General features: G+C 30.7%; 2 protein-coding genes and 1 long non-coding RNA gene across 3 annotated transcripts; 1 reads left to right on the top strand and 2 right to left on the bottom strand.

Moving 5' to 3' along the window:
- The first annotated feature begins 99 nt into the window (after nucleotides 1-99).
- LOC130900846 (exocyst complex component 1) lies at nucleotides 100-11,291 on the top strand. The gene is made up of 10 exons (XM_057811754.1): nucleotides 100-769; nucleotides 822-1,134; nucleotides 1,623-1,976; nucleotides 3,992-4,106; nucleotides 4,193-4,365; nucleotides 5,692-5,870; nucleotides 7,777-8,129; nucleotides 8,778-8,923; nucleotides 8,986-9,108; nucleotides 10,890-11,291. Exons 1-10 carry the CDS (start codon nucleotides 243-245, stop codon nucleotides 11,112-11,114), a joined length of 2,508 nt encoding a protein of 835 aa, XP_057667737.1. The 5' UTR covers nucleotides 100-242; the 3' UTR covers nucleotides 11,115-11,291.
- Nucleotides 8,790-13,141, bottom strand: LOC130900847 (uncharacterized). The gene is made up of 2 exons (XR_009060224.1): nucleotides 12,556-13,141; nucleotides 8,790-12,391 (listed from the first exon to the last, which is right to left on the bottom strand). It is a non-coding gene; the product is annotated as an uncharacterized LOC130900847 (long non-coding RNA).
- A 567-nt stretch (nucleotides 13,142-13,708) lies between these two features.
- Nucleotides 13,709-15,819, bottom strand: LOC130900845 (DNA polymerase iota). Its single transcript, XM_057811752.1, has 2 exons — nucleotides 15,670-15,819; nucleotides 13,709-15,571 (listed from the first exon to the last, which is right to left on the bottom strand). Exons 1-2 carry the CDS (start codon nucleotides 15,678-15,680, stop codon nucleotides 13,903-13,905), a joined length of 1,680 nt encoding a protein of 559 aa, XP_057667735.1. The 5' UTR covers nucleotides 15,681-15,819; the 3' UTR covers nucleotides 13,709-13,902.
- Nucleotides 15,820-17,298: the final 1,479 nt, after the last annotated feature.

The raw sequence follows: 17,298 nt of genomic DNA, 5'->3' as shown, positions 1-17,298 counted from the left end.
CATATAATTATTGACTAATTTTCATAAATAATACTTAAAATTGAGTATTAAATAAGCTGCGGCGCCACTACGGAGAAAATCCACAACATTCGTTTAAGGATAATTTGTTGTTTATCTATGTTTACATGTGTCACTCCCCTTTGTAATTTTTTTATTTTTATTGGGAAGAAATTAAAAATATTGATGATAGGGCAAAAGACATAGAATCGATATTTTACTATTTTATTACATTTATTAAAAAAATGTCATCTGCAACAGTAAGAGATTTACAGAATTATGTATTCAACAGTAAAGAAGAAATTCTGATATCATCATGTAAAGTTAGTAAACTGTTCAAGAAAAAGAAAATATCTTTTTTGTGTCTAGTTAGCGTAACAACTATACCTACAAGCATAAATATAATCCAAATAAAACAGGCAGACAGGCAAATATTTAAGAGAAAAAGGAATTGGGGTTTAATTGAATTGAAATCTGTAGATGGGCATAACGAATCTTCAGACAATTTAGAGTTTGATTTACATTTGGATAAAGTTTATAGATGGGTAGCTTTAAACGGACAAGAACGACATGCGTTTATACATAATTTGTGGAAATATTCTGACAGGTACATTTTACATGATAAACCAGTTTTTAAAAACATACCAAAAATGTGGGTAACTGAAGATTCAACGATACCTGAGAAATTTGACAATAATCTATTGTCGCTAGATCATGAATTTGTAGAAGATTTTCAAGTAAATACCGAAAAAGAACAAGAAGATCTAAAAATGTAAAAAAAATGAGGATATTCGTAGCATTCATTTTACAATAATATTTTTTAGATTAATGTCAGGCTGTGAATTTGCGATTAGTAATGCTGAAGCTTTCATGGAAGTATTATCTAGAGATTTATCACTTTTAGACGGAGAAAACATTCATTGTGTTTTAGCTTCAGAAGACCAAGTAGAAGCCCTAATGGAACATTTGGAACTGGCATTAAATGAAGTAGAAAAGATGGAAACGCAACTAAATGATTATGATGAAATACTTTGTCACGTCAGGGATACAATGGAAAAAATGGAACACAAAAACTCTACACTTTCCACAGCTAATATGAATAATCAATGGCTAATGAAGCAACTAGAAGATTTGATGGTAAATTCACTTAGATTTGATTTATTCATGTTGTTTATTAATGTATAAGCAAAAGACTCATTTTTTCTACAAGTACTTCAAAGTATACTTATTGATTTTTTGAAAACTTCAGAGGTCTATCGATTTCCCAAAGTAAAAAAAATCACATTATTTCAGTCTGTGATAAAGAAGAAGAAAATAAAAAATACCACCTGAAAAATTTCCAATTTTCCCAAAAATATTCAAATAAATTTTTTTCCAAGTTTTTCTTATATCTATTAGCCAACTGCAACTGGGCTGTAAGCCTTTCACCTGATACTATTATTATTTAATATTGTCATAAATTATGTTTTCCAAACTTTGTTGACTTTGAAATTTACAAGGTTTTAAAACTTACCAAATATTTCATAAAATGACTGTCAAATATTGTGCTATTCATTTTTAATTTATTTACTCTTTCATATCATAAAATTGTTTATTATTTTTTGATTTACAAAAATTTTTTACAGATGAAATTAGATCTCTCATCAGAACATCAAAAAATATTGGAAGATGCAGATTTTACAACAGCCAAAGGACTAGCGCAAGCCATAGATGCTGCTAACTCTTTAAAAAGAGTGATCAATTCAGATATCGACAAATCTTTACTTCAAATGTCGGCAGTGTCAGAACAAAGAAAAAAATTCGATAAACTAAAAGACAAATTTTCTCGGAATATTTGCAGACAACTCAATAATTTGTTTATACACTTTGGGAATCATAAAGGTGAAGGAGAAAAAAACCTGGAAGGTCTAACATTACCTCAACACAATGGAGTTCATAAAGAATTATATCCTTATACTGAACTCATACATTGGATCAAGGTATATTGAATCAATTATAAACATTTATTAAATTTCTATAATAATATGTTGAAGCAAAATATTAATCTACATGTAGAACAAAAAATTCTCACCAAGTACTTACAATTTAAAAATAAAATTTCATGATTTAAAATGCATGTAAAATTTTTTTTTCAAATTCCTAATATTTACTCACTTTTTACAATAATGCAAATAAGTTTAATGGACCTTGTGGGGAATTTTATGCTCTTCGAAATCATTTTAGAGTTTTTATGTGTAACTTGCACAGGTTCACTCATAGGAGTCGTTAAAGCACAGTTTGTGAAAAACAATTTTTTCTCCTATTGGTGAACCAGTGCGAGTTAGACAAAAAACTCTAAAGCGATTTCCAAGAGCATAAAATTCCCCACTAAGGTAGTAGAAATTTGAAAAAAACTTTTACATGCCTTTTAAATGGTAAAACTTTATATTTAAATTGTAAGTACTTAAAATTGATGTTACGAGCTCATGGTGACAATTTTTTTTTCTATATGTAGATTAATATTTTGCTTAAGCACCAAATAAATTTTTTTTGGAAATAAATAGAAATTTTGTTTACTGGCAACAATAATAAATGAAAGACTGGAAAAAGTCTGGGAATATCAAAAAAGTTTTAGGCAAGGAAAATCAACAGAAGATACAATACATATTATAAAACAAGTGATCGATAAAAGCTATAAGCACAATCTTAGTATGCAAATACTATTCATTAACTTCAAACAAGCATTCGACAGTCTGAAAAGGAGGACAATTATAAAGATCATGGAGAAACTGAAAGTACCTTAAAAGTTGTTACGGTTAGTGAAAATGACTAATTTCTAAGGCAAGCGTAATAACAAAAAATGGACCATCTGAGGAATTTGAAATAAAGGTTGGGGTAAGGCAGAGTGATGGATCTCAGTGGTATTGTTTAACAATTGTTGAACAGTTGAAGGCATAATAAGGGAATGTAATATCGATAGAAGTATCATTAATAAATCAAAATAAGTAATAGCATATGCTGATGATTTAGCTCTAATCTCAAGGGACCGAAAGAGTCTTGAAGACACATTAGGGAATATTGTAAGAGAGGCAGAAAAAAGAGGATTGAAAATAAATCAGGAAAAACAAAATATGTGGAAATTTAAAAAAAAAGGGAGTTCACAAATAAGAAACAGTGAAGATAAATGACCTCATCTTTGAAGTAGTAGACCCCTTTAAGTACTTAGGAACAATGATGCAAAGAATGAGACAAAACAAAGAATTCATGCAGGATATAAGGCATAAGTACAAAATTATGATGCAGAGCAATAGAATAAGGCGAGCAACCAAATTAAGAGTATATAAGACTGCGATAAAACCAGTAGTTACAAGGATACAAGGAAAATTACATAATAGAGAAGATTAGAAGATCAAATTGTACTAGATATGTAGAATCTGGGAGTATGTGACTGGAACAAACACATGCAGGACATAAAGAAATGGAGAACAATAGTCGATGCTTTTAAAAAAACATGAACTGTAATTAAGTAGTGAAAAAATGTGTGACCACCCACAAAAATACAGGGTCAAAAGAGCTCAATAAGCGGTTCCAATTCTTAATAGAATATATAGCCTTATAGTATAAAATTCTCTAATTTCTTAGACCTTTTATATATTATGTTCCTAAACCGTTTCTATTTTAGGTCTCTTTTGTTTTAAAATTAGTTTTTTTTTTGTAATTCTTGAAAAATTAGGCGTTTCGATCTGTTCTTATCAAAATATTGTGATTCTATTCTGCTTAGTTTCTTTTTGTTCATTACCAAAGTTTTACTTTCATATATTAACATAGGGATTGTTATTAAGTTTTATACTTTTACTTTTATGTCCTTAACTTTTTCTCTAAAAATTATCTTATTTAAAGCACAGTATATTTGGTTGGCTTTTCTTACTTATCTCTATATCTAATATCTGTCCACTGTAAATATGACTTGCGGATATTCGAACATTATTATTAAATTTCTAAAACTTTTTTAAAGGTTATGGATAAGAAGATGTATGATTCCTTAAAAGATGTTTATACAACATCAATGGGGAAATTGTATGATAGAGATTTGAAAAATCTCTTTAGTATTGCTAGAGAAAAAATTGCAGGTGAATATAATGATACATATTAATATTGGACAATCATTTTATTTCTTTAAAATCGAGTTTTTCCTTTTAATATTTTAATATTACAGTAAATGGAAATGTCACATCACCTACAATAATAATAGGACTTGATAGAGACCAATGGACCTTAGAAACTAGTACTAAAGATCGCGATCGATATGATAGTATATTAGAACAAGTACTTACCTCATTGGAACCCGTGTTTCTCCAAGAACAACAATTTTGTTTAAAGTTTTTCCAGGTTAGTAACGTTTATCGATACACAAGAGAATTTGATAAATATTCAATTTTATTTTGCTGAAGCTCTTTTTTCTCTTATCATAATTTTTATTCTTCCCTAACTGATTATATACTTTCCTCTTAGTTCTTATCTTCCATATTAGACCTCACCTTTTGACCTGGTTCTGAATCATTTTCATTTGATTTTGGGTTTCCAGGGAATTAACTCAAAAAATATAAAAAATGTTATGTAAGTTTATAATTATTTGAGAATTTTTCTCATAATTTCTTTCCTTTTTTCAAGTAGAGTTTGTTCAATAAAAAGTCTTCATTGGAATCGGTGTGTCTCCAAAAACAATTTTGTTTAAAGTTTTTCCAGATTAATAACTTTGATCGATGTACAAGAGCATTTGATAAATATTCAAATTTATTTTGTGGAGGTTCTTTTTTTTCTTATCATAATTTTTATTCTTCCATAACTGAATATACACTTTCTTAGTTCTTATCTTCTATATTAGGCCTCACCTTTTGATCTGGTTCTGAATCATATTCATTCCATTTTGGTTTTCCAGGAGATTAAATCATAAAATATTATAAAAATGTTATATCTGTTCATAATTATTAGAGAATTTTTAATTATTTCTTTAGCATTTGTAAATAGAGATTAATTTATCAAAAGTATTTGCCTAACACCCATGTTTCTCCAAGAAGAACAATTACTTTAATTAATTCTTCATATTCCCTTGGTAAGAACTGACCCTTCACACAAATTACTGCAATGATTTTACCCCCCATTTTTACGTTTATTATTCATTTTATATTCTTTTTGTTCACCTAGAATTTTATTGGAGAATCCAAGTTCATTATTGCTAAATTGTCAAAACATATTCCTTCAAATCGTCGCTCAATGTATATAAAAATATATGGGATTATTAATAGATCAGTGGATTCCAAATAGCAATAAACAATATTTACACGGTTAGCAGATTCCGAAACAAAGATCAAATATAATAAATTTATTGCGTTTAATTTCGACTTCATTGATTTATTTTTATTCGTTTTGTAAAGGAATAAAATAAAATTTTTAATGCATCTATATACAGAAGAACCTCTAAAAGTTGACCAGCCAATGTAAAGAGGTTTTACAGTATATGGCATTTGTTTTTTCATTTTGTTTGTTACATACACCACCACTACACTAACACTCACGATTACACTGTCTGACGCGCGTTTCGATAACTAAATTATCGTCTTCAGAGATTGAAGGTAAACCAGACAGTGTAATTGTGAGTGATGGTGTAAATGCCATCAACGGTTCCATGAATTCCAACTTAATTGTTTGTTACAGTTGGATATTATAAATAGTCCGAATTCAGAAAATGCTTCTGCAGAAAGTGATGCTGTGGCTACAAGAAAAATGGAAAAACAAATAGACGAAGATATCAGGAATATGATGAGCAGTCTATTTTCTTGTTTGAAGCCAGAACTTGATATGATCATAGATCACATCAAGAGACAGGATAATTTGTAAGTTTATTTATTATATAAAAAAACAGAGTGAGAAAAAACCTGTACTTGGAATGGTTTAATATAACTTGAAACTAAATCCAACCTAAATAAAATTAAATTTGTCAACCAAAAAATGTATTGATCGAAGTTTTCATTATTGCAACTAACTGATGTAACTTATTATTGGAATATTATTTAGTATAGTACAAATTCAATAGGATTATCAGGGACTCATTTTCGGAAAATATTCACTTATTTATCTCCACAAATTCACATATCAATTGACGGTTTTGCCGTTTACATCTATTAAGGTCTGAAATATACAGAGGCATCTGTATATTTCATGTTATATATAATCCGCTAAGTCCATCTCAAGAAATTTTCGGAAAAGTGAAAAAAAACTGTCACAAACAGACCAATCATGAGAAATTTAGTGTTTCACAATTTGAGAGAATGTGCATAGAGGTTTCGTCCTCTGTGCAACAAAATCTGCACGTCGCATTATCTGTTAGGTCTAGTGTCTTCAGGTGTTTGTTGAAGCTACAGTGCCCCGATAGAACTCCTGTTAATATTTGTAGATTGTTATTACTTGGGTTGATACGTTCAGTACATCTACTCTGGTTATAGTTTCCCAGATGAGTCTTTGTCTATCTCGACCCCTGTAGGTTGACCCAATAATCTGTTAACAGTTATTTGACACAAATTTTCACAATCTGCGTTATTTGTTCATGTACCTAAGTACGATAGGTAGAGACTTGAATATCTACATAAAACTACCAAAAAGGAGCATAAAAGTTTTATTGGCCACTAGAATGGAATTTTAATGTCTAGTAAATTTGTAACACTACAACTTTTACCACGTTTTTATTATTTTCGAAGGGCACATTATGGATGAAAAAAAATTGTTTGGTTTTATAAACATGCTCCTTCATTTTTACTGATAGAAAGTTTTTTCGAACATGATTTTGTAGGGCTTTTCAAGAACTTCAAGATTATGTGATTTAAATACCTTAATACCCCTTAATTTTTAAATGGGACTTGTTTAAAGGGCTCAGATAAGGTGGTGTTCGCCCGTAAATAACAATTTTTTAACAGCTATATCTCCCCAAATATACACTGTGTACAAAATCTACACACCGGAAAATTTCAGTCATTAAAAAAACTAAAAATTAGTATTTCATAATTTTTTTCATATTTCCAGTATTTTCGGAGATACTTTAAAGTGAAGAGTGAAAAATACTAAATTGCAAATTGTTTGCTCTTCAAACTCCAATTTTCCTGAAGTTACGCATTTTAGATTGGTCAAATTTCTTGATTGTATTGATAATAAATATATAAAAATAATCACAGAAGGGTGAAATTTTATTTTTATTAGGAGGGCAGTTAGGGGGTTGTTTTTACTGTTTTCGTAGAAAAAAGTTGAAATCGACTTTATTTTGATCATAAATCCCTCAATTTCCATGCTAGAGACTTTTATTTTTTTTATTTTGAAGCTCTAATTATATACATTAAAAAAGATTCTATGAATTTTTCTCGAAAAAGCAAAATTTTGTTTTTTTAAAGTTACAATTTTTCGATTTTTTCGATTTATTTTTTGTCGAAAAACTGTTACTTTCAACAGCAAATAACTCGAAAAATATTAGTTTTACGAAGAAAACGTAAAGAACTTTTTTTTTTCTTATAATTGCTTTTTTTATCGATTCCTGTAAACAGAATGTAATAAAATTCCATCCCGAGAAGGGGTTGCAACCATCCCCAAGCTTTTAGCGTATGGTGGCACGATATAAAAAAATAATCTTTCAGCTATTCTTTACCTTCTGTGAAAATTTCAGTAAATCCATGAAAACTTAATTTCTTATTCGTATGTTCAAAACTATTTATGATGATAAATGTTGAAATTTAATATGAATGTTTTTTTTTCTAGTTACTGCATGTACGTACTAGTGCGACTTAATCAACACGTAATGTCGGCCCAGAGTTCGTTTTTAAGCAACACTTTCGCGTCTCTACTCATCGAAGTGAAAAGATCTTTAGATCACTTCATGCAACAACAAATTGAATCCATTAAAGAATGTAGAATATCGAAAAAATCGAAATGCGGAATATTACCTTACGTATCGAATTTAGAAATATTCGCAAAAAACGCCAATTGTTTATTAAAAAGTGATCGCGGAGCTGATCTTGAAAAATGGTATACCAGATTAGTTGATACCATGTTGGAATATATAGCCGTTCATGCCGTTGACCACAAAACTCCACCTCAAGTTATAAAAATGGGTGAGTCTTGTTTTTATACAGATGTGTATTTAAACTCGGTGGGAAAAATTTTGTTTTTCAAAACTATATGTTTGTAATATCGCGTTTGAATTACCGTTCTGTATAAACATGAAAAACAACACTAGTATGGAGCGAGAAAAGATCAATATATATGTTGTATTTTTATCCTTTCTTCATTCTTATTCATATTCGGTGGTGATACCCACTAAACATCACCCCGTTCTCGTTGCACCAGTATCTATAACCATCCTTGTTGCACCAGTATCTAGAACCATCCTGGTTTATTGTTTACTGCTTGTCTCTCCTTTCCTCCCTTTATTTAATTGACTTTATTTCGTTAATCATGTTTGTCACATAATGAAAACTTTCTTTGCCTCTAATTATGGTCGAGATCATTGTCTATTTCGTAAGTGTCGTTTTCCACAATAGTGTCTGTGTCTAGTGTCTGTTGAAAACATTAATATATGTACAGAAAGTAGTCTAGACCACGATGCGGATATTTTATCCATATTTCTTCATTTGGTCCAGATGTTTAGGTTTATTATTATTCCATCTTGTCATGCAATCAGTGTTGTCTATCTTACCATCTACATAACCTATCTCTTAACACTTTCTGTTATGCTTGGTGATCTTCTTTTGAAATTTTAGAAAACTATCATCACTTATACTCTTTATTGTCCCAATTAAAAATATCAGTGTTAGATAATCAACGTAAAGAAGCCAAACAGAAATATAATGATGCACTTACGGCGTACGTAACTTTGTATTTCGGTAGACCTTTGGAAAAGTTAAATGTAAGTTTTTCTTTTTTTAGAATCTAATCAATTTTAGTAACCGAAATTCATTTATATTACAGACTTTCTTTGAAGGCGTTCAAGCTAGAGTGGCAAGTGGTATCAAAGCTTCAGAAGTCAGTTATCAATTAGCGTTTAGTAAACAAGAGTTACGAAAGGTTATTAACCAATACCCAGGCTCTCAAGTACGTCATTACTTTTCATCTAAAGTCTATTTATAAAAAAAAATAAATCAAAACATAGTTAATAATATAAATTAAAAATAATTATGCACAATTATTAACCTTATCCTTAGTATGTCCAGCGTTTACCCAGGTTTCATCCAGACAGTAAATTTTTCTATTTTCTTCACGAAATTTCTCAGGTTTTCTAATGTATTCCCCACACAATAATTTTTGCTTTTCCTAATAATAAATTGGTCCTTCCTCGCTTTTTTGATATTGAAATTCCATTTCTTTCAATAAATAATAAAATGTTGATATTGTAAAATCCTTATTGGAAAAGAAAAAAATCATCAAAGGAATTGTTAGTTTTTTTCTTGATGGATACTTTTTTGAGTCGACTACTGAATAATTAACTCTGTACTCACATACGATTCGGTAGACACTCCCAAAATATTTGCCATTTTTGAAATAACGTCATCAACATTCTTGTCATCTTTTTCGCTAACGTTAAAATGAAGCTTTTTAGTTGAGAGAGAATACAGCTAATGTCAACAACTTCATCATTTGTCTTCGTGTCAGACATGTTTAAGAAAATAACGCAACAGACAATTATAAACAATTATAAAAAATAGGAAATACAAGTGTGACAATTATCAACATAAAACAATAATGGTTTTCGCAGCATTTTAAGCTGCTTTCATTTAAAGTTCTCGTTATTTTTCAGTCAATACCATCTGTAATACTTTCTATTTCTGTAATTAAAACATAAAACATATTTTGGTATAGATAACATATATTAGACCAGATCACAAGCCAGTCAACAAAAAAATGGATACTGGGACACACCGAAGCGAAGGGAAATGTCATAGCTTTTAAGCTCGCTAAAGCGGGGGCAGACAAGCCATTCATGGGACCCGAACCCTTCTGTGGTATCGGCTACAGGAAAATGGAAAAAGCACTGGGAAAGAAGAGGTACTAGAACTAGTCTGAATACTACGAGAAACAATTTCTCAAAGGTACAAAGACTGACTTGCTTATGTTCAACTGGGGCCATGAAATCTTGCTGCATCAGAAATGATTCTAAATCTCCCACCTCTCCATATAGTACTGGAAACTGTGGTAGAGAAAACTTAAAATGTTCAGAGACAGAGTCATTAAAGAAAACCCGTTCCTAAATAATAACCAACCCTGAGACATGCCTCAGGACGTTGCATCGAAAAAGTTTAGCTTTAAGAAAAACTTCACGTCAATAATAAAGTGTAAAAGCAAGTGGGATGAAAATGCCATTAAATAGTATATAGATGAATTAAAAACAGCAGACAGAGCTAGAATAGGAGTCTACGGGCCCAGAACCAAACACTCTGAAAGTCTGGGCAGCGCACCAAGCATTTTCCATGCAGAAATCGAAAAATGTATCCGATAGTCAAGCAGCTATTAGAACTTTAAGCTTCAATATCATAAAATCCAAACTCGTTTGGGATTGCCTAGAAAAATTAAACGAGCTAGGCAAGAAAAATAAAATTAGCAGACAAGCTGGAACCCTTCTGTGATATCAGCTACAGAACAATGGAAAAAGCACTGGAAAAGAAGGTAGATAGGAAGAAAACCAATTATTAGGACAACCCATTGGGCCCACATCTTGGTACCAAAACGAACAATTTGTTAGAAAACACTGCTGTCAAATGTACCCAAATATAAATCTTTTATATACTGATACCAAGGCAACATTTTTAAAATATATTTTTGAAAGATAATCATGAATTTGACTAGTTTTCATGAAAGTTTATTGGGATATGTTTTAGGTTAAAAAAGGTTTGGAGGCACTTTATAAAAAAGTCGAAAAACATTTATCAGAAGAAGAGAATTTATTACAGGTAGTTTGGAGAGCGATGCAAGGGGAATTCATAAGACAATATAAAACATTGGAAGATTTAATACATCAATGTTATCCAGGATCGATGATAAGTTTGGAATTTACCATAGACGACATATTAACGTTCTTTTCAGATATAGCACAATCTCATTAATCGATAGATTCATATGAAAAGGGACAAATTTAGACAAAAAAAAACTTGCTGTAACCAGAAGGTCAAAGTTTTTAGAATGGTACAAAAATGAGGTGGAATTATAAATGGAGAAAATATCAAAACATAATTATATTAGTTATATTAAGGACAGTTTCTTAATAAAATACTACAAATTTGTATAGTTTCATTACAAATTCTTTCTAATACAATATGATGTGAATTCCAAAATCCCGAAAATTGCTTCATTTAAAATATAAAAAGTCATGAAATACAATTTATTTTGAAGAGCCTCGCTGTCCAAAAAATAAATAACAATGCTCATTTTACAAGAATCGTCAGAAGATATTGAAATTCAAGCAGTAACATGTCTATTTAAGGCTATGGTCTCCTTCAAACCCCGTCGACCGTGGACAGCGTCACGCCGTATGCGTTTCTAGTTATTTCAAAACCATGTAAATAAAAAAGAAGCAATTTATCTAATTTATGCAGCGTATAAATGGTATTTGAATCGTTTTTTTTTTAAATGTAAGTCCAAGAAAGTAAACTTTCGGGAAACTAGAAAAAACTGTTTAAATCAAAATATTTCACTTAAAATATTATTTAAAAAATGTCGACACGAAAAGAAATTCAATTTACAACAGGATGCAAAATTTTAAATTTGTATCTTATCCATAATTTAGTTATATAGCTCTAAAAATATGAATCTACCGCCCTTTAAAAAAAAATTAAGTTAATTAATACAAAACCATTAACTTTCATGTAAAAACTGTTATTTTTATTGTAAAACAATGTTTACAATTTATTAAAAATATAGTAAAATTACTTAAATCAGTTTAAAATGAAAGATGTAGATTTGAGGCCAAATTTCTGATTTATGGGTGATTGTTGGTTTCTTCAACCTCGAAATCGCTGATAACCTCTTGAGTCACAAATTTCTTCGAAAAATACCTGATGCTCGTCTGAAATGTAGACTCTCAGTTTTTTAATATCTTCCATCTTTGTAGTTTTTCTGGCACTCGACTTTGGTAAGCCTTAACAGAAGGTGAGGAGAGAGTATCTGCTTTTGTCTTAACCAGTAAAAAGTTCTGATAAATAATACCATTTATTGTAGGATAGGCTTTAACCCATCCTTTTAACTTAGATTCATAAACGAACATGAAGAGAGTACTAATCTGAAAGTACATTTTATCCTTCTTATCTGTGTTTTTTCCTTTTTGTTTCTTGTGATATACACAATTTTTTGTAAAACTTATTTTACCATTTCTTGAAATCTAAAACTATATCAGATCATGTCACCTCATGAACAGTGAACTTATTTAATCGTAATGAGTTTTGTATTAAATCGTAATGAGTTTTGTATTAAATCGTAATGAGTTTTGCAAAATTATGTGTGTTATTTCATAAACATTAAAAATGCCATCATGTTTCTTCAAAGCCTTACGTTTTTTTGCTAGATCTTCCTGCCCTCTGGGATTGATATAGAGCTGCTCGCTGAGTCTGACATTTTTTACTATATTTACTTTGTAACGTTAGGGGTTTTGGCCCTTTCTTTTTCTTGGGCTCCCAAATACGATATTCTCAACCATTAGCCTGTCACCTACAAATACTAAACTATTAAAACTGTAAAGTAAGACTACAAAGACTGTAACATTCACTTAAATATTTTGGAGGTTATAATAACAATAGACAAAAATGAGCAGTAACAGCTGACTGTAGATAAAAGGTGAAAGTCCAGAAATCAAACAACAGAATCCATAGAGGAAGGGGACTTACGTCGGTGAAATTCCAAGGCCTCAATCTGCCTACTCTTTGGAATTTCACCGAGGAAATGAAAAGCTGAAACAAAAAAATATAAAATGATTAAAATAGAAAATAAATATAGTATACTTACCATCAAGAACACAGTTGAAACAAACACTTTCACTGCTGGTCTTGAGCTAACTGGGGAGCTAGTCCCATGGACTGACTTTTTGGTGGGAATGTTTACAGAGTAGTCTATACAGCAAGACTTTTCACAACAGCCATCTTTAGTTTCTCGATTTCTTGAACATATAATGATAATATCTCCTTGTTTTGTATTTTCAAAATATTTAATTCCAAACTCCAAGGATCAAAGTAGTGTAGGACCTGAATGTCATCAGCATTTGATTGAATGTGACAGTGTGAGACACTGTCACATATATCCAAGACAGATACAAGGAACCAAAGTAAGCCAATGATTGAACCCTGGGGCACACCAGATACCATTTTGCCAGCCTCAAACGAACTCTGATCCGTGCGAACTTTCAGCCTTCTTCCTTTTAAGTAAGATTCAAAAAAATTACACTCACCACTTGAGTAACCAACAACCTTAATTCTTGGCATCTTTTTGGTGGGAATGTTTACAGAGTAGTCTGCACCAAGACTTTTCTCAACAGCCATCTTTAGCTTCTCAATTTCTTGATTTGTCGAGCACTTAATAATAATATCTCCTTGCTTCGTATTTTTAGAATATTTTATTCCAATTCCAAGTTTTCTTGGGTTGATTCTAGTCTGTTTAGTTGGACAATGTAAATTAAAAATCAATATAAAATAATAATAATAATAGTTTCCCATTAGCATCTTAGACTTCCTTCAAACAATATCCTTTATTAAAAAATTAATATATTAAAAAATATTTGTATAATAATAATTAAAACAACATTTTCATATATATGTATCTAAAACTAGAGAAAATAATTGAAAAAAAATACACAACGCCGACTGCATAACTAATTTTAGATAAGTTGAACATTGTCCCGATTCCACATTATTTCTTGGAAAAATAATTTAAAATATTATTACTCTTCAACCTTTTGTTTTTCTCAAATCTTCTATCAGTTTGTCTATCCTGTTTATACTCTTCCCACAGTTCACGTTGCACGTCTGTTGGTAATTCCTGGAAGACAGATTTATCTATATTAGGTGGACATTCAACTTGTTCAATATTTCTTTCTGAAGTACCACTAATCGAATCATCAAATACTTGGTTCATATTATTTGAGGAAACAGGTTCAGAACTTAAATTCAAATTGGCAACTGGTAAATCTGTCGGTGAATCTAAATGACGATTTGTAACTTTATATTTTTTAACAGGAGGTTCGGAGTCACTGTCTTGAAAAACATCTAAAGTGGTAGGTACAAGGTCTGTGGATTTGATGGTAGCAATGTTATTTTTTATATCTGTTACTGATTGAACTTCAATATCTTTTTTAATAAAATTTGTTAGAACATTTGTAACACTTGGTTTTTCTAGAAATTTCGTAAATGCCAGACCCAACAAAGTTAAGTGATAAGTTTTTTTAGCATCAACTATCTTGTGAAATAAATGCATTATAATTGTCATGATTTTTTTCATACTTCCTTCAGAGAGTTGAGTTTTATTTTCGAAATTGAACAATGATGGGTTAATGTTGCACTGTCTTGTTTCACGGGTACTCCTATTTTTCTTTTCCTTGTGAAACCTCCTTATTGTCAATTTGATTGTTTTGGGCAATCTTCCATCTTCAGCTAATAAAATCACTAACCTACTTAGGAGTTGTTCTAATTTTTCTTTTACTTCATTTTCCACACCTATAACTTTACAACTATCTTCTATACCAATACTTTGTGGTTTTCCAGAACATTTGAGAACACTTTCGTCAATACCAAAACTTAAATTTTTAACATATTTAGCTTTTTCATTTCCCAAAAGATTACTTAATACTGAAAAACTTGTATTCTGTAGATCTTTTACACTATTTATGTCAATAGTACCAAGTTGTTCAGATAGAGTATTTCCTATACCAGGAATCTTTGAAATGGAAGGAAGGCTCAGCATAAGTTCCACCGCATTGTTTGGGAACACAACTGTCTGTTGATCTGGTTTATGGACATTCCCAGCTATTTTAGAGAGAAGTTTGTTGTGAGCGATACCAGCACTAGTTGTTAATTTTAATACTGTTTTAATTTCGTCGCGTATTTCTTGAGCTATCACCGTACCTATTTTCAATCTTAAACTGCAACCACAGTCACATAAGTCAGCTGTTTCACCAAAAGTGTGTCCAACTACATTAGTTATTAAATTTTGTTCAAATCTCTCTGTAACTAAATCTGTAATATCAACAAAATTTTCGTCCAAGCCTAAACGTTCCACTAAATTAGAATATTTCTGTATTAAAGAGGTAACTTCATATGATTTTTGTCGATAGTCATGCAGATCTTCACCATTTACTAATACCAAATTGGGGCATTTCAATAAAGCCTCACTTACAGGTCCGAATTTATTGACCCCGTAGCTTCTTGCTATGTAATTAGAAGTAACTATATAATCTTTCTGTCTAATACCTAATGGAACAAATTGTAACTTAGGATTTTTTATCGCTTCAACTTGGGCATAAAAACAGTCTATATCTATATGAATTATTGTTCTGGAGTGGTCTTCTAATTCGGATTTCCATCTGAAACGTAATTAATGATTAGGAACAAAGTTATGGTGTTAATATTCAAGTTTTGTAAAGTATTGAAAAATTATTTGTCAAAATAATCTTTTACATACTTTGTATCCATAAACGTTTCAATTAGTATTTCTATGGGACAAAAATAAACGTTTTTAATGTTGGAATTATTATTTTTGTATATATTGTATCTATAAAATTTAAATAAGGTTAAAGTGATACATCATAACAAAATTTACGTCATGTTACCAATCTTAAATTTAGGTATAAGTACCAATTGATTAGCAAGACATTGTTATTAAAACAACAAATGTTATTTTAAAATCGAAAATGAGAATTCATGAAATAACTTTTCGTCGTATTTGCATTTCAGAACTTATGAATTAATAATTCATAAATGAAAAATTCCTCATAAAAACACAATTTTAATTTAGACAACCAAACGTACACTTCATCTTCTTAAAGTGGCATCTCCGGACTAAGGCTGGCAACCACCATGACTATTTGTATTTTATTCACAGCTGCTCTAAACAATTGGTATGATATGCAGTTAAGCCATTCCCTAATTTTCTAAGCTTTTATAGCAGTCAATAATTCTCTTTGTGTTGCCATTTTCCATAAAATTTCTTCATTTGCGATTCTATCTGTCCATGATATTCGCATTAATGTTCTCAATATCCACATTTCAGTTTTTTCATTATTTACTTTGTTTAAAGTAGCTGCCTCCATTCCGTGCAGAAGGATCGAGTATATATAACATTTTATCAGTATCTTTTTCTTTTTTTTAAAACAGTGTCGTCAGAATTTCTTGTATTATTGACTGGGACTTCATTTATTCGAATTCCCGTTTCCTCTTCTATTTGTGCTTCCCTATATATTAAAAAGTATTAGTGATAATATGTTACCCTGTCAAACTCCACGTTTTATATGTATTTCTTCTGTTAGTTCTCCTTCCATATTCATCTTGGTTGTCTGGCTATGATAAAGTGTCTCTATTATTTTGAGGTCTATGTAATCTAATTGTTTTTCTTTCAGTATCTGTATCAATTCTTCACGTCGTACTCTATCAAAAGCCTTCTCGTAATCAATAAAACTCGTATGAATTTCTCTGTTAACAACAAGGCAGCGTTGGATGGATATTTTAAAACTGAAAAGGGCATACCGAGTGCCAAGTTTATTTCTAAAAACAACTTGAGTGTTACTCATAACCTCCTCCAGTTTGCGATAAATTCTGTTGTGTATAACTTTGTCGTGAGTGCTTAGTGGAATGCACTCTTTGAAATTAATGTAATTGGGAAAAGGGCTTCAAAAGCTGGAAAGTCCTTTTTGTTTTTTTTGTATAATATATCTTGTCTCATCATTCTACTTCAAATTTTTTCTACTTATAGACTTATTGATCATTTCTATTTTTATTTATGAATTAGGGTTTTTACATTTATATTTAGAGAGGTTGTAACTACTTACTAGTTTCGACGTTCTTACGTCTCATCAGAGCATTATAACAACCATCGTTCGGTCTTGAGACCCGAACTGAAAACAACGCCATTTGTCGTTGTTTGGTACCATGATGTAAAGACTACATTAAGGTGTGCTATAGCGCACCAACTAGGAAGCAGCCAATGATAATTCGCTCCAAAGCAACCCGCCAATTTGGGAGCGAACTCTCATTGGCTCTTGAGAGATACGCAGAACGAGTCGAAAATGAGCCCTCGGGAAGAATACACCTTGTA

This window comes from Diorhabda carinulata, chromosome X (assembly GCF_026250575.1).
Source record: "Diorhabda carinulata isolate Delta chromosome X, icDioCari1.1, whole genome shotgun sequence".
In the NCBI taxonomy this organism is placed as follows: Eukaryota; Metazoa; Arthropoda; class Insecta; order Coleoptera; family Chrysomelidae; genus Diorhabda; species Diorhabda carinulata.
Note: the sequence above shows the minus strand (reverse complement) of the source record. Positions and strands in the feature narration are given on the sequence as shown.

Coding starts and splice junctions, on each gene's coding strand:
- LOC130900846 (XM_057811754.1), top strand. CDS start 243: ATGTCATCTGCAACAGTAAGAGATTTACAGAATTATGTATTCAACAGT. Junction 5,871..7,776: donor ATCAAGAGACAGGATAATTT/GTAAGTTTATTT, acceptor TTTTTTTTCTAG/TTACTGCATGTACGTACTAG. Junction 9,109..10,889: donor ACCAATACCCAGGCTCTCAA/GTACGTCATTAC, acceptor GATATGTTTTAG/GTTAAAAAAGGTTTGGAGGC.